The sequence below is a fragment of the Dermacentor variabilis genome, chromosome 4, assembly GCF_050947875.1.
Source record: "Dermacentor variabilis isolate Ectoservices chromosome 4, ASM5094787v1, whole genome shotgun sequence".
Taxonomy (NCBI): Eukaryota; Metazoa; Arthropoda; class Arachnida; order Ixodida; family Ixodidae; genus Dermacentor; species Dermacentor variabilis.
Window position 1 is genome coordinate 6,095,944 of NC_134571.1, and position 21,651 is coordinate 6,117,594.

The 21,651-nt window shown below is 47.5% G+C and overlaps 1 protein-coding gene across 3 annotated transcripts in view; it reads right to left on the reverse strand.

Moving 5' to 3' along the window:
* The window catches only part of LOC142578609 (sushi, von Willebrand factor type A, EGF and pentraxin domain-containing protein 1-like), a 370,493-nt gene that overhangs the window by 266,286 nt on the left and 82,556 nt on the right, over nucleotides 1-21,651 (reverse strand). For all 3 annotated transcript variants that reach the window (XM_075688011.1, XM_075688012.1, XM_075688010.1), the window contains exons 7-8: nucleotides 19,367-19,460; nucleotides 16,166-16,287 (exon numbers count right to left, since the gene is read on the reverse strand). In XM_075688011.1, coding sequence (XP_075544126.1) covers nucleotides 16,166-16,287; nucleotides 19,367-19,460 — 216 coding nt within the window. The remainder of the gene's footprint in view (nucleotides 1-16,165; nucleotides 16,288-19,366; nucleotides 19,461-21,651) is intronic.

Sequence of the window (21,651 nt, forward strand, 5' to 3'; positions counted from 1 at the left end):
CTAACGGCGACGGCAAACTTGCGCCTGGAGTGTCCATCTAATTGCTATCGCAATAAAACCTTCACACTAACAAGCAGGCACGAGAAGAAACCAGTTACCGGGTTATCAATACAGAAAAATCATTGGAGGTTTTGGAGCATTTAGCTTACAAGTACCTAGGTGTTACTATATCTAACGATTTATCGTGGCGAACACACGTCAGTAACATCATTTCATCTGCTAACACATCGCTGGGTTTTCTCAAGCGTCATCTAAAACGTGCCCCCAAACCTGTTAAACTACTGGCCTACCAGTCAATAGTCCGACCGAAACTAGAATATGCATCCGCCATACGGAATCCACACCAAACATGTCTCATCAACACACTCGAAGCCGTTCAAAACCGCGCCGCAAGGTTCATCCATTCTAATTATTCATATGACGTGAGCATATCTTACCTAAAGAAATATTTGAATTTACTTCCCCTTTGTACGCGCCGGCGCACTGGAACCTTTTCACTTTTCCATAAGTTTTATCACAGCTCGCTTAATCAACCACCCTATATCCCCCCCGCAGCCCGAACATCTGATTGTACACGGCACACTCGTACAGTGGGCCGCCCTCGCATGCGCACTGTTACCTTTTCCGCCTCATTCTTTCGCCATGCCGCTACAGATTGGAATAACCTGCCCCACCAAATCGCCGCCATCATTCGCCCTTGTACGTTCATGGAGAGTGCCACTGCGCACTTTTCACAATAAAAATGACTTCTCTTAACAGACTTATATGCTCGTGCAACTTTAGTTTGTATCATTTAGGTCTATGTATTTGCGCTGACGTATGTAACACTTTAGCTCATGTAGTTTTTTATTGTGTGCGTGTTCAGTTACGTATTATGCAAATTATGTACTAATGTATTCCCACCCCTTATGTAATACCCTTATTAAGGGGTTTTTAAGGTAATAAAATGAAATGAAATGAAATATACTGGGACGATGTGCTCAGTGAGAGGAATCCTTAAATGGCATATGACTACTTGATTAAAACAAACACAGGCACTTACAATGCCTCTTTTCAACTGAAAACATTTACTCGAACAAAAAAAGCTCGCAAGACGTGGGTGACCGCAGACATGTTAAAGCTGACAAATAAGCGAGATCAGATTTATGCAAACGTCATACGAACCAGTTGTTTAGGCACACTACAAGAGCCTAAACATTACAGCAACTACGTTACTAAGGAGGTTCATGCTGCCGAAAAGGTTTATCAGACAAATATTTTCAGCTCATGTCCAGGCCAATCCCAGGACGGATGGAAAAGTCTAAATTCTCTGACAAGACGTTCTTAACATACACTTATAACAAATAGTGTTAATCTAACTAAAGCTTTATTGACTATTTTCTATCAGTTGCCCCAACACCGAGTATCTGCAATAGCTTTACGCTACATGGGACCACAAAATCAATATACATTGCTTCTAGAACCAATCGCAGAGAACCAAGTAACCACAGCGTTCCTATCAGTAAACAACACTAAATTGCAAGACGCATCTGACCTGCCAACAGGACCAGTCAGGTACACTATTGATATCATTGCACACTGTCTAACACACATATTTACCATTTATTTATTATCTGGCGTTTTTCCACGTAACATGTAATCCTACAAGTTTGCAATTTACAAAAAGGGGAGAAAGGATGATAGGTCTAAAAACCGGTTCATTCTTATTCTGCCGGTTTTCGCGAAAGGCTTTGAAGATGTAATCCTTAAGTGCATGACATATTTTACTGATAATCACCAAATAATAACTTCTTCACATGTATGGCCACTAAACGATGTCGCGTGAACTAGCACTCCTTATCGAGAAGGAATTCATACAAGAAATTACTGAAGATGAAAATATGGTTGTGGGAACGTTTGTAGACTTGACTAAAGCTTTATCATCGCACCTTTCTTCAGAAACTCGAGCACTACGGTTACCGTGGGAAAGTATTTTCTTTAATTTATTCATACTTGCAACACAGCATACAGTTCTTGCCATTAACCGACATCATTCTTCAGTAAAAGCGCTAACTTCGGGTGTTACTCAAGGAAACATGTTGGGCCCCTTCCTCTTCGTACTATACATTAATGAACTCGTGAATATTGATAATGCGTCAAAGTACTTCGGATACGCCAACAACACGAGCTTAGTCTTTTCAGGTGTTTCAGATGTCGAGTAGGCTGAACGAGCTAATAAGACATCGGTAGTATTTAATACATGGACTCTTGAATAAGATTTAGAGGTCGATATTCAAATGACTCAAGCGGTGATGTTCCTCCCGCGTCAAAAATGTTTCCATCTTCCACCTCTCATGATATGTAACGTTGAGGTTGAAGTTGCTCGCTCTGTTAAAATTAGGCAGAAACGGTTAAGACGGCTTACGTGTGGGAACGCAAAAGCATTGTACCGTTGGCAGACCTCGGAATGTCGTGTACGTGTTCATTTTATACACTCAGTACGTGGCGCCTGCTCCGTCACAGTGGCTGCGCCATCACGTGGCCGATGACGCACGCACTATGCACACTTTCAGTCATCCAGAACTGCCATGACGTCGGGCTTGTCTCGCGCCCCGGACTCGATTCCCGTCCAGATCGAAAAGTATAAATTTTCTTTTCAAAGCCATTAATTTGCTCTCTCTACAGGAACATACCTGAAAATTTTGATGTCAATCCGAGCGTTTTTGACGTGTTATTGCTCTTTGTGCCGTCAACCATTTTTGTTACCATTTTTCGGTCAGGCCGACGGATAACGGGGCATATATGCTTTCACAAAAAAAAAAACAAAAAAACTTAGGAATCGATTTTTCGGGAAACATGCCATCGGACGATCACGTTAAAGCTTTGTTGGAAAACTTTATCGTACGACCGTAATACCTCAGCAACCTTCGGTTTGCCGATGAAATTGTTCTACTGAGCAACACTGCAGACGAGTTACAAGAAATGATCGAGAACCTTAACAGGGAGAGTGTAAGAGTGGCGTTGAAGATTAATATGAAGAAGACAAAGATAATGATGAAGAACCGTGCAAGGAAACATGAGTTGAGGATAGCAAGTCAGCCTCTAGAGCCTGTGAAGGAGTACGTTTACCTAGGCCAACTAATCACAAGGAACCCTGACCATGAGAAGCAAATTCACAGAAGAATAAAAATGGATTGGATCACAAACGGCAGACATTGTGAATTCCTGACTGGAAGCTTACCGTTATCATTGAAAAGGAAGGTAAACAATCAGCACATTTTACCGGTGCTTACATATGGGATAGAGACTTGGACACTGACAAAGAAACTTGAGACCAAGGGCCGCGCAAAGAGCAATGGGACGAAAAATGCTAGGCATAAGTTTAAGAGACAGAAAGAGAGCGGTTTGGATCAGAGAGCAAACGGGTATAGACGATATTCTAATCGGCATTAGGAGAAAAAAATGGCGCTGGGCAGGTCATGTAATGCGTAGATTAGATAACTGTTGGACCATTAGGGTGACAGAATGGGTATCAAGAGAAGGGAAGCGCAAGGGAGGACGGCAGAACACTAGGTGATGCGACGAATTAGGAAATTTTCGGGTGCTAGTTGGAAACAGTTGGCGCAGGAGAGGGGTAATTGGAGATTGCAGAGAGAGGCCTTCGTCCTGCAGCGTGCATAACATAGGCTGCTGCTGCTGATGATGATGATGATGATTTAATGCTCATCTTTTACAGCATCGGTAAAAATGTTAGAGTGACGGGTCAATTCGGGAATGCGGGCGACGCTCAAGCGCATATAGTGCATGCGAAGCTACCGGCCCTCGATGCGCCGAGACTGCCCGCATCACACATCGCTTTCGAGGCAGCGCTAACGCGGCTGCGCCATACGCAGCAACCACCGCAGTAAAAGTCACCCCCTCTATAGAGAGGGGCGGGGTTATCAGCCAATAAGATAACCTAGATGGTTGCTTGTTGTGCTAGACATTAGTGATTATTTTCTATGTTCATGGTTAATGCATACGTATTGCAAAATAAAGCCGCAGTTTTGCCCGAAAGGCGAAGCAACGATCGCGAGAGAAAATTAGTGCACAGCTATACGAAGTAAGGACGGGACGCGTGGCGATGGTGTCTTAGCCTTTGGACTTTATACGGAACTCCACGGCGTCGGCGACGCCAACTGCGGAAATGCACTATATATGTCTACAATTGTCTATATAATTGCTCTCGCAATAAAAAGCTTAGTTAATGAGCTTAGCAATAATCAGCTTAGTCAGACCGCCCTCTTCTCGCTGTGTGCCATTTGTAGGGGGCACGGACCCAGTAAAGCCTGTTGGAAACTCCTTGTGCGTGCCTCTAAACATCCTATGATGTTTGAGTAAAGTTTGCTTGTTTGTTTGTTTGTTTGTCTGCAGCGCCTGTGGGGCGAACTGGTGATAAACCTTGAAGGAGTTTTGGCGGCGTATAATCGCAAGTGGGAGGTGATGGTGCAGCAAGTAATGCTTCAGATGGCTAACAGACTTGCGCGTTCTCCTGCCGCCGCGTGTTGCGTTTCCTTGGCGTCGATTGATCAGCCAGTTGCATGCTTGAAACAAATTCGGGACTAGTGGGACAGGGGAATTACTGAATATGCAGTGAAGTAGGACAGCTGTGAGGAGGCGCCTCAGTATTTTCTTGAAATCTGTAGATTAGGTGACTCCTGTACGTGCTAACGACGCAGATGTACAAGGCAACGGAAGAGACGTGAAGGACAAGACCACAGCAGAGGAGAAGAACCAATAGACACCCCGGTGACTGCCTCAGCGCGCATTGGCTTCAGATCGCAGCCGAATACGCCCGAGTGGAACAGCAAGCACGCTACTGTAGAAATCAGCGGCTTTCGGTACCGGCGCCGGAAAAAATACCTGACCCCGCTACTAGGTCACGGCCTAGACAATCTTTGTATGCCACAATGAACGTTCAAGCGACCGAGAGCAACGTCACCACCACTCAAATACCGCAGGTCACCTCAGATATCAAAACGTAGGAGGATGACCCTGACACGGTAAATATACCTGGTAGCGAAGCTTCCGTAGTAGCCCGTACCTTCAAAGCATTGCGGTTCATCGGCGGTTCATGGCGCTGTGCGAGGAGGGAACACTTCCGGTGGCAGAAAGAAAACGATGTGACGCCATATCCGTTAAAAACAGAAATGACGTCATCTTGTTCTCAAAGGCACGAAATTTGTTTTGGTGTTCTGCCATTAGAGCTGTATATTTAAAGGGAAGCTGAAAGGTTTTCCAGAAAAAATGAGTGAAGAGCAGTACGCCGTGGTTTTCAACCCTCTGAATTTGAATATCGCATCGAAATTTAGTGAAAGAAAGCGCAAACATATTTTATTTTCACGAAAAGTGCAGCAGCAGACACGTCCAGCTCGCGCGCCTCGTTTCCGCCAGTGATTGGTCGGGCGCCTCATGACGTCAACAATGGTTCGGCTTGCAGACGACGAGTGAACGCGACAGCCATCGCCTCGCTTGCAGCGCTGTCGCTGTCGCGTGCAAGATCACTTGTTGGGGTTTATACTTGTACATACTACACGTACGTACATACTTGTACATACTACATGTACGAGCCGATTGCGAAGAGCCGGCCTCTCCAAGAAGCAAAAAATGCTGGTGCAAGCACTGCTTTCCACGCGAACGAAGGCGAAGTGTTAGTATCTCCTTGTGTTGGAAATGTTCTTTGGCGAGTATGTTTTTTGCTAAGCTGCATTCAGTGTTCCAGTGAGTACGTTTCCTGGCAAACAACTGTAGCGTTATGTTCCTGCATGCCTCCTCGTAGAACGTAAGCGGTGATGTGATCTTCAGCATTTGTGCGCTGCCCCAAAGCTGTCGGCAATCTGCACAGACGGTTTAAACGCGGGAAAAGTTTATCGGCTGTTGTAGCACGTGTAGTATAGAACCTTCATCAGCGCGCCATCCGCACGCTACTCGTAACCGGCGAATTCCGTCGGCTACGTGAGATGGTCGGTTTCTTATGTGTGCGAGAGAAGGGGGTGTGCAGCGTCTTGGCGTGAGCAGGCTTTCCAACACATGCAAACTTTACGCTTGCACTGCGTTATGGTAGCTGCATGCAGGCTGTTTCACAACACACGTGCGAATAGAAAATTCGCGGCGCTTGGCGATGAAACCTGCGTCAAGGGTGGGCGATAAACATGCACCTTCCGTTCAGCGTGCTAACAATTTTTTTAGGAGAACCCAAAGCACGCATTATTGATAAACTCCGCTAGTAATCGTCACGGAAGTGGTTAGAGCACAACACTTGTTTTGAGCGCTTGAAGTTGTTTCGCTTCACAGCAGCCTCACACTTAGCTGAAAGCTTCTTGTCTTGCAGGAACTAATGGAACATCGGAACATCATCGCGGCCGCTGGTGTTCGTGCAAGCGTAGGCTGCACAGAACGCCGGCATGATCGGCCTACAAGTTCAATTGATGCTGCGCACGTCAACTACCACTCCTATATACACAAAAATAAAGGAATGAAGAGTCGAGCGAAGCAGATTCGGACGGCACGCATGCAGAAATAAGCCCGGTCAGGCAGGGGCGCGGAGACTGTGAAGGAGCGGAACACCAGTGTTGACGTCACTAAGCCGCGGTTTCCGGTCTCCGCTCGCAGCGCCAGCGTCAGCAGCAGCGCGCGGCGCTCGACGGGGGGGCGGAGCTACAGCCCAATTTTAACTGACGATTACGTCGCTCCTAAGTGAAAAATCCCCCCCCAAAATTTTACTTTCATGGTTTATAAGGTTCCCGCATCCGTACATGAGCGTCTTATTGAATTCGACAGACTCTGCAGCTTCCCTTTAAGTGCTCCGCTATTCGACTTATGGGCGTTTCGACCTTTCAGCGCGGAAAGCGATGCAAGAAAAGGCTAGCCGTACGGGTGTCGAAATCGCACCCCTGAACAGAACATATTTTCTTTGGAGCCTGAAGAACGCTTAGTTGTAGCGTGCTGGTTCTATCGTCGGGCGTCCCACCCTTTGGCCTGCGCAGTCGCACGAAAACAACTAAAGTAAGCAATTATCTGGTGGTCGTAATTGACTGATTTTGACTGAACAGGTTGAGAAACGATGAAGCTAACCGCGCCACCAAATTTAAACGTCGACAAGCAAAACAGCACAACGTGCGAGGGGGTGATTTGTAACAGGCGAGCTTCTCGACCGCGCATTTCTGGACACTTCAAGAGCTACATTGCTTTGCAAGCGATAGCGGCGTCAACCCCCTCTTACGAGGGCGCTGAAAAAAGGCATTTATTGACAATTATAAAATAGGGTTGTCTTTTCTTTACTCGTCACACATATATAAAATTGATAAGGAATTGAAATTATGGAGTTTTACGTGCCAGAACCACTTCCTGATTATGAGGCACGCCGTAGTGGGGGACTCCGGAAATTTTGACCACTTGGGGTTCTTTAACGAGCACCTAAATCTAAGTACACGGGTGTTTTCGCATTTCGCCCCCATCGCAATGCGGCCGCCGTGGCGGGGATTCGATCCCGCGACCTCGTGCTCAGCAGCCCAACACTATAGCCACTGAGCAACCACGGCGGGTGATAAGGAATGTTATTTTCACTGCATGAGTCTAACTGCGTCTCGCTTTAATTAAAAAAACGCTTTTTTTCCTAATGTTTGTTCCCTGCAAACATTGCCGCGCTTCAATCGCTGCTCCCATAAGCACCCTTGCTGATGTCAGTGACAATTTGTTCTGAACCGCTTTTCGCCCGAAGCTTCCCGACCTGTTTGGATCGACCTTGGCCCACACTTAACAGAGCAAAGCCTGCATCCCATTCGTAGCAACAGCCCACCGGTGAAGTGGCAGCCTAAAGTGGAATGGATTCTTGCAAATTCCGAGCCGATGGTCACCTTGACTCTGCGTGCAAGCCAAGACGACCAGCTACAGTCAAACAAGCTAACGGGCCCCACACATACTGCGACGAGGCCAACTTAGGTGGCAATTGATTTAGGCAACACCCCTGACAAGGAGACCAAGGACCACCACAATGTTTGTCAGCACACGCTGAAATGCAGAGAGGTGCGCAAGCTGCACGTGAGCGAAGCGCTCAGGAAAGCCTTCCACCAGCCGAACACTTTAGGAACCTGTTCAGGCAGAAGACCGCGACTAAGAAGTGCTCCTGCGAGAAGTCGGCGTTCTCGAGTACTTTCATCTCTCTGGGCAAAAACGAGGACGCTAACTTCGACAACAATGTCGGATGCACGGTTAAGGGCAATATCTGGAACGTCGCACTACGTACTGTCGTTAGTATTCCGATTGAGACGGCACGTATTCCTACGTAGTCACAGGGCGCAGTCCTGCGCGAAATGCCTGTCCGCCATCGGAAGGATAGACCGCTGCTCTCAACATTCCACAACGTCATGGCTTTTAAGCATCGTGCACTGATGCCTTCATTCAATGTCATACCTTGCTGACCGGGACGGTTAGCATGCCGAGGTGGTGAGGGGGGGGGGCAATGTTGCGGGTTAAATGGGAAAAATGTCGAGTGAAGAAGCTGTGCGCGAATAGGAGACGATGAGGAAGACGAAGTGGGAGAAGTGACGGTTTTAGTAGAGTCTTAACCGGTGTGAAGGGCCCGCTACTATTCAAGACCAGTAGAATACAAATGTGAGGTTTATGACGTGTATCATTTAGGATGTTTCGGGATACCTTTGCCCTCTCCTAACCTCTGTCGCTTACTGTGCTGCCGTGCACCAAGTTGATTGGAAGGCCTTTCGAAACGTCGGGACTAAAATTGAGAAACGGGGCTGGAGATTTGCATTGGTAAGTGAATTTCTCCCTCGGATATGCTTGATATTATCATGCGAGTACTGCTCTCTCTGGGTAGTTCTTCCGGTTCAAGGTTATTCCTGCAGGTGATGCGTTCTTTTTTCTCCTGTTTTTTAAGTTCATTGTTGGGGCATTGTGTGGACCATTTGTTTGAGTTTCGGAAATGGCAATTTTAATGATTTCGGAGGAGGGTGCTTAATAGGTATAGGAAAGCAGCAGCGATCACTTTCTTTAAAGCCTGAATTCATCGACGAGGCTACGGCGTGGTTAGTCTCAAGTGAGAGTGGCCTTGTGCTAGCTTTCTTTGTGGTCATGGGCTCAACGCCGTTCTGAAATGACTGCTTGTCGGAACAAAATAAAGAAGAGTTACGAGACCGGCTTGTAATTGAAACATAACCGGGCCTGGACCAAGCGCAAAGACGCGAGACAAGAGCGCTACAACCCCGGCTGCACGACTCCATTTCAGCACTCCCGGGAAGCGACCTGCCACGAACCAAGGGTCCGTCACCGAAGATCAAAGCTGAAATGCCGATCCTTCAGCACAGTCGCTGCTCGCCACTGCGCGTTGGGACCTTCTTACCCCATCGCAGTCACTCTTACGACTTTGCCTTCCGCCTAAGGCCAATGAAGTGTTGTGAGTGACTCATGCCTTGCAGATTTCAGAGGGCCATGGTGCCAACCGATCAAATTCAACTGCGAGATATGATTATTACAAGGCGCGTTTTTATTGTGTATCGAGTGGCACTAGAGAACAGGCTTGAGGTAGTGGATAAGAAACTAATAGCCGTAATTAATGTGTGTCCGTGTAGTTGAATGCTGACGCAAATCCTTGATGCGAACAATTGATGCGAAATATCTATTGAGCCTCGCGTCATCACATAAATAAGAGCATTCGGACGACACGACTTTCTCTAGGTAGTAGTTGCTATGCGCCGTTGGAGAACTTTCCTCCTGTCCACCAAAGGGGCACAGAGTTTGCGCATTGTGAAAGACGCTGGCGTCGTGACCAATGAATGCGCCCCAGCTTCAGTTGCAATTGAAGGAAGCCATCGCGTACAGCGCTACTGACGCAAATTGCTCTTTGGCGCTTTGAAAGTGTTTCCGCCTGGCTGGAAAGAGTCAGCAGAGCGGAGAGGGGAAGCTCTACGCTCGACAACGATGCGTCCACCCGGGGTACTCGGCTGTAGGAGGGATCTTCTCACGCAACTCAGGCGCCAACCTGAGAATACTTGGGGCTGGCACGAGACTTTAGGCCAAGACGCTCCACCGCCAAAGGTACAAGGAGTGGTTTATTGTAAAGTCAGGTCTGTTTAAGTGTCCCCGCCGTGTACATCTCACTCTCATCTAAAAAAAATAAGAATTACGGCGCTTTACGTTCCAGAACCACGATTTGATTATGAGGCACGCTGGAGTGGGCGACTCTGGAAATATAGACCACGTGGGGTTCTTTAACGTGCACCTAAATCTAAGTACACAGGTGTTTTTGTATTTCGCACCAATTTAAATGCGGCCGCCGTGGCTGGGATTCGATCCCGCGCCCTCGTGCTCAGCAGCCCAACACCTTAACCCCTAAGCAACCGTGGCGGGTCTCATCGCATCTCAGTCGTTCGCCATGTTGTGAATAAATCCTTCAAGTTTTCGCAGCCACAACGCCCTCGTCCCTGCCGGTTGCCTGCTTCCCTGCACAGTGGCCATGACACGTCAACCTCGGTCACCTACCACTAAGTAACGCGGGACGGCGAGCTACAGAAGGAACGAGAATCCGGCGGCGTAACTAGCCCTGTTTGTACATTCACGATATTTCGTATCCGATATTTCTTTATTGGTGTGTTGTTTGGTGCGTTTTGTTTAAAATTAAAATGTGTTAATTGCCCGACTGCGCTAAACTCAGGCACTCCAGCGCTTTCACAGTCCAGGGGTATGAAAAGAGTACATTCGCTTAATAAATCATTACCAATACTAGAGATGTGCCGGTCACTGACACTGCTTTCCAGAGCATTATGTAGTGAATCAGTAAGCGGTATCCATACTTGCATAAAATACACGCGTTGAAATGCATAATTCATTTGCAAAAGTTCCTACGAATTTTTCCTCGTTATTCTTCTCTTAGAACAAAGTGGCCGGACCCTGTATACACTGTTATAACACAGATAGCCGATCCGGTAGGCAGTGTAGTCCGTGGACACGTGGTGGGTGCTGTCCGCGCATTGCCCTGCCAGGTATCGCGTCACTGCTTCACGCCAGGACTGAAACTGCAGCTTTCTTCTTTTTTTTTTCGCGAGGCGTATGATCATAAGTGCAAGCAAGGTTCACACACAAAAGATTTACATGAACGCATCCAGATTCTCTCATTACGACCCAACTTTTGAGCATTCTAGTCTACACATTTCTGAAAGCAAGCAACTTTTAACAGCGGTGTTGTTCTAAGTCGAGCCTTCGCCGTCTAGCGTGCAGTGTCACGCAGGGGGGGGAGGAGGGGGGGAGGCAGGTTCCAGAGCTCACCGCCAGAAGGCGCGGCAAGGGTAGGAGCGGTTAACCTAGGTAGGATATTAGGCAGTATACTAGCAAGAGCTTGGTGGCGCAACCCACCGCCCCGTTACAAAGGGGACGCTCATAATATCCATCCATCCATCCATCCATCCGGTAGGAGCGGTTTGTAGGAACTACAACTGAAGCTGTGCAGGGTGATATGGGCTGGACTACTTTTAAAATGAGGGAAGCTCGCAGTAAAATTGAGCATGAAGAACGATTGAGGAATATGGAAGACAGTAAATGGGCTGGGAGAGTTTTGAGGTGTCTGTACAGGAATAACATTGATTCACAGTGGAAGAATAGGACTAGGAAGCTTACCCGCAAGTATGCGGCCTGTAGGGTGGACAACAAGCAACAAAGAACGTCAAACGGAAAGACAGAGAGGCCGAAATAATCCCATGGGTGGCGGCAACGGAAAAGAAACCTGCCATGAGTAACTACTTAAGAGAAAAAGAAAACGAAATCAGGAAAGAAACAATTTATGATAACTCAAAGGGAAGCTCATGCATTACTTTTCCAAGCAAGATCGGGATGCCTTAGAACACGCACTTATAAAGCGAGATATAAAAAGGAACAGGAGGCATGTGCTTGCTGCGGTAAAGCTCGGGAAACTATGGAGCATGTTTCATTAGAATGTGAAGGCGTGTACCCCCCGGTCGATTTAGGCACCACTAGCCTCCTGAAGCCCTTGGGTTCAGCGAGAGCAGTAGAAAAGTAAACATGTCCGCAATAGGGATTAGTAAGAGGTGATAGGAGGATTGGTGGAATAAAAGTAGGGAAACGAGAGGAAACGGAGATGTACAAAATCACAGTACGAAATAGGGGATCAGAAAATTTTGTTGTGGAAGTTCATAGTGTTTTTTTTTATTGCTTGACCTAGGTAGGACATTCGGCAGTATAATAGCAAGAGCTTGGTGGCGCAACCCACCGCCCCGTTCCAAAGGGGACGCTCATCAGATCCATCCATCCAATGGTAAAGCACCATAATAATTTGAAAGTACCGCGACTCTTTGAACTCTGCCGCCGCCGCGCGACCTCCTCGCGTCCTCCTCGACCCTTGCGTTTCCCCCGCCCCCTTCCGCGGGAAGCGGTCTTGCGCCAGTTTTTCTGCACGGCGATTGGTCTCCCTCCCGTTGCCCTTGGGAACGCGCGGATCTTGCGTTTTGCGGGTGTTTTTCTTTTTCGTCCGCGCCATTTTTCTCCTCAGCTCGACTGGCTCGGCGTAGCGAACGTTGTACGCTGTGTTTCGTACTCTCTGTGCTAGCGCTAGGCCGTGCTGTTGCGCATATAAGTGAAGCAAGACGAGTCAAGATGGTTATGCAGTTTTTATTATACCACCAGGAAAGCGTGACGGCTTGCGCAGGAAGCAGTGGCTGCACAACATTGGCCGAAAGAACTTTGTTCTGACAAAGATCAGTGTTGTTTGCGAAGTGAGACGTCTTTACTATTGCTCGTATCAAAGTGTCCCCTAATACTGCATTTTTTTTTATTCTTCCGGCCTGCTCACCAGCGTTCTCGCTGCGGAAATTTGTATGTTACATAGAAATGAGGTTGTCCTCAGTGTGCTTAATATTCTGCTCGGGCGCCATCACCTCGCACGTCGCCAACTGTCGTTATTCATTCGGAAATGCAGCACTAGAGATTCTGCTTTCCGCTGTGAACATTTATGTGCGAAAATACAACCTCTCGATCGCACTTTTCGCTATAGTTAGGATCCGTTGCCTGTTTTACTTAAAATTGTAATAGCTGCTTGTACAGGAGCTATATTATGTTCAGCTTACGTTGTTGTGTGCGTCAGTCATACACTGAATGCAGGCCCTGAAAAAATGTGTTGCAAGTATACCCGTAGTATTGCAGGTGACCAGCGCTAGCTAGTCCACATTGCGTTTTTTTTTGAAGTTTTAAGGCGAAAGCCTTTAGATCTGTTTCAAGGTCGCGTTGTAAACGGAAAATATCATGTGACCCAGGAAGGCCAGAAGCGACCCAGAGCGTGTCCAGCCGTGTATAAGATATTAATGAGTAGCCAAGTTAATAAATTATTTATGAATCATTGAATTAAGGTGGATTATGGAGGATTAAGGTTGAATAGGGTGTATTAAGGAGGATTAAGGTGCATCAACAAGGACGAAGATATATTAAGGAGGATTAGGGTGGATTAAGGAAGATTACGGTGAATTGCGGTTAATGAAGGAATACTAAGATCGATTAGGGTGGATTAAGGCAGATTGTGGTGTATAAAGGAGGATTAAGGTGCATGAACAAATATTAAGGCGTGTTGAGAAGGATTAGGGTGGATTAAAATGTATGAAGGAGGATTAAGGTTTATTAGGGTGTATTAATGTGCATTAGGGTTGATTATGGAGGATTAAGATCGATTAGGGTGAATTTAGGAGGGTTAAAGTGGATTAAGGTGGATTAGGGTAGATTAAGTAGATTAAGGGTTGATGGCGGTGCATAAAGGTGAATTACAGTAGGCTTTACAAGGCTTTCGCATTCGCGTCTCTTAGCGATACCTAAGGAAACCTAGGGTTCTTCGGATTTGCTTTGAACTGAACTTCCACGCACGCATAAGCTGGCGACAATTATTATTTGGTTTTCCCACGGATACAGACAATGTGCAGGGTTGTTCACATGATTGCGCACGCTTGCTGTTGATATGAATATCTAGGCGGAGGCCGGGAATCTTCGCTTTAATAACGAATATTTTAAAACCACCTTTATTTGGTTTTATTCTGTGGGGAAACACTTTCCATCGATTTAACACGAGCTGAAATCATTGCATGCATACGATTTGACTACGAAGGCTGAGCAACCAATCATGACTGTGGTCATGATGTAGTAATGCGGAGAATATTCTGCACGCAATACTGTTTAGCACTGCAATGTATTTCACCCTAATCCACATCTATAGACCTGATTCCTTCTTAATACACCTTCATCCACCCTAATCCACCTTCATCTACCTTAATCCACCTTAATTCACCTTGATCCTCCCTAATACACCGTAATCAATCTTGATGCAATCACTGATCACTTATTAATTAACTTTGCTAATCAGTAATCATCTCTTAAACATGGCTGGACATGCTTTGGTTTGCTTCCAGCCGTCCTTGTGTGACGTGATATTTTCTATACCTGACAACGGGATCTTGAAAGAGAGATCTAAGGCTTTCGCTTAAGCCACACGCAGAGGTACGTGCCACAAGGAATACTAGATCAGACGCACCAAGTAAAGCATCTCATCATGTGGCAGAAAGATTGTCTGGAGTATAGAACTCGCCTCAAAGCTCCTTTTACATTAGTATACCCCGTTCATAAGGCTTTCAGAAAAAAACCAGCCTCGTCATAAACGTTGCCTTCAGCGTTATCGATGCTATAATCAGCATTTCTGAAAATTTTCAACACAACTGGAGCGCACAACTGGCCTAAAATAACGCCCCTCCATAGAATGCTGCGGCCCGTCCGCGGGAGACCAGGAGAAAAAGCGTGCCGTGCGCAGCACGCGCGACCGCCGGGCAAAGAGAATCGACGAGGAAAGCGCCGCGGGGAGGAGAGTGTCGCTACTTTCGAATTATCAATGGGCTTTATGGAGCGGTAGAGTCACTGGGAAAACAATTTAAGGTGCGGGTTAGGATCGGGGCTCCACCGGGATGTGAGCGGACCAATCAGAGCTTGCGCCAGAGGATGCAAGAGGAGAGGGGTATTTGGGCAGGTGTTTCGCCGGCGCGGCAACATTCGCTCCATGGATTCCGCTCGGCGCGAGCGGCAACGGGTATCGCACCAGAGCGGCAGTGCCGACGTCGCGCAAATCCCGAGCTTCGAGAGCGCGAAGCGCGAGCAAAGTGCCATCGGAGGGAAGCCTCTACCGCCGAGGATTGAAAACGGGAAGCCCAAGCTAAGCGCCAGTGGAGGCAAGCCAACCCCCTCTTTCAAGATAAGGCAATCCAAGCCAAGCGCCAGCAGAGGCAAGCTAAGCCTCAACTTCGGGAGTAAAAGGCCGAGAAAAGACCCTGCTGTTAACAGCGCAAAATGCAGACAAGAGACGATAAAAGAAGACATCACAGCGCTTGTGGTGTCTTCTTGTCTCGTCTCTTGTCTGCATTTTGCGCTGTTAACAGCAGGATGGAAAACTAACAAGTCCAAGCTGCTATTCTAGCGAGCAAATACGTCAACGCTGAAAGATTCCTCCCACGTAGAGTGCCGATAGACGGTTCAAGATAGAATTCCTCCACCGTGAGTGCGGCCATAGCTGCAAGGTGTGATAGACCGTGGTGTAGTCACAGCCTGATGCAACTGAAGAGCGTGCGCAATCCGGAACCGAAGTTCGAATCTACCAAAATGACGACGAGACAAAAGACTCTCATGAAAATAACGCTAAACACGAATTCAAACTTGAGAAAAGGACCACATGCTTCGCTGTTCTGTAACTAGCTTTACTTTCTTTTTGTGTGTGTGTTTGTGGAGAGAGGACGACTAGAGGATCAATGAATGAATTAATTAATAGTTGACTCAATTGTTTATACTGGCCTGGCCATCTGGAAGAGCTACGAAACACTCATACCACACCTTTGCTGCATGAAAAACCATTGAAGCTGACACACTTTTCCGCCATAGGGGATCACGCTACCGTAACACATATGGTAATTATTTACCTGGAGCTCAACTTGAGAATTATCATATATGGTAAATATTTAATTGTCGCTCAGCTGAAGAATGAGCTCATCTCCTTAGCCGTCCGCATTTGCAGACAACAGGTCGCAAATTCCAAAGGGCGAACAAAGTAGCTTCGGAGGCTCTCGCATGCCGTTGCCACCGCCACGCGCATAATGCCATCACTTACCTTGGCATGTTATCTTTTGCTTGGCGTTCAGCCATGTCCCGTCTGCTAAGCATTTCCGCACTCCGTCGACTGGCTTCTTGGTGTCCCTGTCAACCAGCGTCCAGCCTTCCTTGCAGTGGTACCTGCAGAGTTGAGCAGCGCGTTTCTTGTCGGTGAAACAAATAAGATACACTGCGTTCACTCAGTTTTCTTGGTCTCGCCGTGACCCCCACAAGAAGCGTGCATGAGGGTATCAATTTAAAGGCCAACTGCTACGAAATTTTCGACCACGTGAAAAACCTAGTTTTACATAGCTTAGACAGGAAGTAGCCTGTACAAAATCTTACGATTGAAATGCAGCCCAATCCGTCACAAAGAGCTCGCAAAAATTGACGTTTTTCATGCCGAAACTGAAAAAAAAAAACGACGCCATTATTGCCCGGCAGTAGTGACGTACAGTGAATAATGTGGAGAACCAGCACCCGTGCTGTCTGTTTTCCTTGCTTGCATTCCGTTGCGGTGTATCAGCAGCGAATGTCCTGCACGTCTGCTAGTCACAGTAGTACACTTTCTTAGCTGCTTCGTGCGCTGTGACAAGGCTGTTGCGCGCGCGCGATGTTCTTTTAATGCGAAGTGTTCTGAAAGTGCAGCAGGTTTTCTCTGCCTGGCTGTCTACGTTCAACAGCAGCGACTCGATTCGTTCCGCCTCCGCTAGAAGAAGAGCGTATTGGGTTGCCCAAGCTAAAAGTGCACGATAGTCCGGCTTAACGCGGACGCGACCCACGCGTGGCGCAGTTACGCTAAATCGGCGAAAATTGGACGCTCTACAGTCTTGTGTGGCTGGCGCCGGAATAGAATGTGTCCTATCGCACGCCGCAGCACCTGGAATAGGGTGCATCGCGCGCTAGCTTGGCTAACCAGCTGCAAGCTGCTAGGGTTCACTGAAGCGATCGTGTTGCGTTTGCGCCTTCGACCATGAAATAAGCGCTGGCTCGCCGTTGTCCGCTATAGCGCTGCGGCAACGCCTGATCGCCGCGCCCCGGCGGGTCACGTCAAAAGCGCAGGATAAAATTTTAGCGATCTTCGCGTCTTCGGCATGACGTATACGACGTCACCGGCCGCCGCCTGGCAGGCTGGAAGCGCCGGACTTGTCGAGCGATCTAGAGAGCCGACATGCAAGCAAAAGCACTGTTTCCATGTGGGCTGCCTAGACAGACCAGACAACTACCACCATCTGTAGTAAGGGATGAAAAGGAGCTGAGACTTGGCACGGCCGGGCTAGAGGGGCTCAGTGTTACGTGTGCATATAGTCGCGGCCGGCCAGACAGACCGAACTGCGGCCGTGATAAGTATTCGCCTGTTTCGCTGTGGCGGCATCGCATTCCTCCAGGGCTTGCCGCCGCATCTACACCATGGCCGCGGCGTCGCGTTCTCCTTTGTGACAAATGCAACATGCGGTTCCTGCTCGTTTCTGGTACTGGTTCAGAAAGGATTTCCTTCGTCTACTTCGACGCGTCCGATGTAGAGACGCGCAGAACATCTTGAAGATGATGCGTTACCGGAATTGATCGCTCGAGAATATCGCCGTTCAATACAAGTTGCCTTTAAATGTTACCCTCGGTTTCGTGCGCCATCGCGGCATATAGTCAACTCGAGAAATCGTATGCCAAGTAGATCATGATGGGTAAGTGGCTGTGATGAAGTGCAGCTTGTCTACTGCAGTTTACATGTCTGGTGCGCGTTGACTGGTCCGCGTCTCATGTGCCTGCCGCGCCGCGGTGCATGCTTGCGCTCGGAAAGCTGGGACAGGAAAGATGTGTTCGGCGTTCCTCTGCTCAGCGTTGCGTGCTGCACAGCCATTGCTTTTGCTGGAGTACGTATTCAAGCACCCGACCGCCACGCAGCGCATCGACATCCTTGCAACAATATCACGAGCGCAACAGCTAGGGACAACGCATGCAGAGGGAGACGCCCCTAGTGGCAAATGACGAGCGAGCAATGCACCTGGCTGCCTAGGCGCAATCTGGCGCAACTGAGAGATCAACAGTTGCGTACGGATCTTCAATATGCGCCCCATATCCGCATCGCTACCAAGTTGCTGCCAGGTGCACGCGTCGTCTGCATAGGCGCTATTTAATAGCTGCTAATAACAAAATCAGGCGATTGCCAGCCTCGCGGCTTACCCAAGATTACTTCGAGAGTATGCGCCAGGCCTTTATAGTCAATTAAGCGCAAGTGAAATTTCCTTGCAGTTGGCCTTTAAGTCTCTGCAAAATACCAGCCATATCGGCTTAGTGGCCGTGGCGTTGCGCTGCTACGCATGGAAGCGCATCGCGGCGGCAGCATTTCGATGGCGGCGAAAAACGTCCATCCAAACGTGCATCTTAAGAACGTCAGGTATTTTTTTCATGTTGTTGTTGCTGCTGTGCGAAAAGGAGTAGTCGTCATTATTACAGGGCGATTACATCTCTCTCTTTCCATTTCAATAATAAAAAAGAACCCCAGCTAGTCAAAATTCTTCAGGAGTCCCGCACTACAGCGTGCCTCATAATCATATAGTGGCATTGGCACGTAAAGCCATAGCACTTAAGCTTCGGCGCGTGCGCGACACCTAGAATTTCCACCGCACGAAGAGTAAAACGCCGGGACGCTCAGCTCAAAACGCAGTGCTGGCCCTCGGCTTAGATTCAGCGCTCCTGCTAGTTGTTTTTTTATGTTTGACTTTACGTGCGCTTGAAATCATGCAAGCGCACCGACTTGTTCAACTTTCACTTCTTTGGAAGTTTTGATAAATTTGTCGTACTACGACTGAAAGGAAGGAAAGGAAATATATTTTTGGAAAGGTGCCGCGGCGAAATGATGGCAAACACTCGGGATTCGGGCGCGAACAGAATGACAATTGTCGATTTCTTTTTGAGCATATAAGTGCATCACGCGTCAAAACGTGACAAAACGAGAATATAATTTGGAGGCACGCCATTGTTGGGGAATCCAGATGAAGTTCGACCGCCCGGGGTCGCTAATGCACGGTGCGCTGGTGTTCTTGCAGTTCGCCGCCATCGAAATGCGACCGGGATTTGGTCCCGCGCCCTTGGGCTGAGCAGTGTTTTGAGCATCCCTTGCAAAGGCATTCCTTTGGGCCTAGATGTCCTGGCTACTCTTTTCGATCACAGTACGTTAGGACACACTATGACTATGTTAAATTGTGCAGCGTGTACTCACTGGCAAAGAAAGTCGTAAGCCGATGGTCGCTTCTTGCAGTTACCAGGGCTGACATCGAGCTTGTCGTTTACTTTGAGGGCTTGACACTCGACAACTGTGGTATTAGACATAATTTGATGAGATCAGTTAGACGGTATAATAATATTCTTACACTTTCGTTAAATTTTACTTCAGATATACGTCACTGATAAGTATCGCATTAAAAATTTTACAGCGTCTTTCAATGTTATAAAACACTTGCGTTATACTCTCAATGTTTTTTCAATGTTATAAAACACATCGGTATATTCTCGGTTAACAAGCGTTAATTCCGGCAGTGCATATTCCTCCAATACCTCACTGCACGCATCGCAAATCGACATGAAAGAAAATGACCAGATGCGCCTGTTGAACACCTACGCCCTGAGCAGAATCACATATGTCGCCCCGTACCTTCGCCTCAGTGCAACTGACAAGCTCAAGCTTAATACCATGATCAAGAGGGCATAAAAGCAAGCCCTACGTCTTCCCATTTCAACCTCTAACGAGAAAATGGACGCCCTCGGCATTCACAACAGCATAGACGAGCGTATTGAAGTTCAAAGTGTTACCCAATACGAAGGACTCGCCAATTCCACCGCGGACAGACACATTCTGCGTACCCGAAGCATAACCTACACCACCCAATTCGGACCAAGAGTACCCATCCCTCCGAACATTCACGCTCAGCTAGTTATCGCTCCCACACCTCGCAATATGCACCCTGAACACAAACAGGAGCAACGTGCAGTCAGCTAAATAACTGCAAAAGCGCTGCGACTAAGCCACAGACGTAGCCTACGTGGTCACAGCGGAATACACACACCAGAACGCCATGGCGGTCGCAGCAGCCGCGGGCTCGCAATACCGCCTCGTCGCGACCGCATCAATACTCACCACTCAACCCGAAGGAGAAGAAACGGCCATCGCTTTAGCCTACGCCTCAGCCAACGTACACTGCATCATCAGCGATTCCAAAACGGCCATTCGCAGCTACACAAAAGGACTGATAGCACCCCAAGCGCAGAAGGTACTCTCCGGCACTCCTCCCTCAAGGCGACGCCACGTCGAGATCATCTGGGCCCTTGGATCTGGCTGTCTGGTTGAAAACGAATCCGCCGACGATGCCGCCCGAGTGCTCGCACACAGGGCGCATCCTCCTGCGTCTTCCGATCCTGACGAGCCCTCTGTTCAGCATGACCTGGAAAAATCTCAATGACGCTGTCATTTGTTCCAATTCTTTGCGCAGGAGCAGCTTTCCCCGGTCGTGCATTGTGAGTAATTGCACTGAAAATACAGCCGCAATAGGGCGCACATATAGAACGCAGGAGTTCTGCAAAATATACGAGGGCGAGTCAAATGAATGTGACCCAATGCGAATATATGACAGACGGGGTGTTTCACTTAAAAGTAGCCTCCATGACCATTGAGACATTTGTCACACTGACGATGTAGATCATGCATACAACTTATTCTTGAGTAGCTTTGTGAAATTATATAATACATAATTTCCTTACAAGTACCTTACGCAGTAAAAAAATATGTAAGCCCTGGATAACGCCAAGTCTACTTACTAGAATTCAAGCGAAGGATAGGATGTATAAGAAGTTCTTGAAAATTCGCGATTCTGATGTTTTTAAACCATACAAATGCCTTCGTAACAAACTAACGAATAATATAAGAACCGCTGGAGATGAGTATTATTGCAATTTCTTTTTTAACTCAACCTCTAGGACTGACGTGACGCGGAATAAGCTCAAAAGCGCGCTCAATCCTCCGTCCCTATCAAACCAAGTCATAAAAATTATTCACAAAAATCAAGAATTGCCGGGCAGCAAGTTGGCTGATGCGTTCAATTATTTTTTTTATTGATCTCCAGAGAAATAACTATGATGTAATGGCTCTGGCCTACATAAATTGTACCGTAGATCAGACATGTTTCCTGAGTCCTGTAACTGAGTCCGAAGTAGAGACCGTATTTCTTGCATTAAGTAATTCTGGGAGCTGTGATAAAGACGATATTAGGGTGAAACCTGTGAAATTGTTATTGATGTAATAGCACCATGTCCCACCCATATGTTCAAACTTTGTCTCGTGAATGGTGTCTTTCCTCAGAAAATGCAGATTGCAAGAGTAGCAGTTGTTTATAAGAAAGATGACAAGAATAACTTCGCAAACTTTAGGCCTTTGTCAATACTGCCTGTTTTCTTGAAAGGGCTTGAGGAAGTAATTTTGACCCGGATGAATAATTCCTGTAATAAGCATGA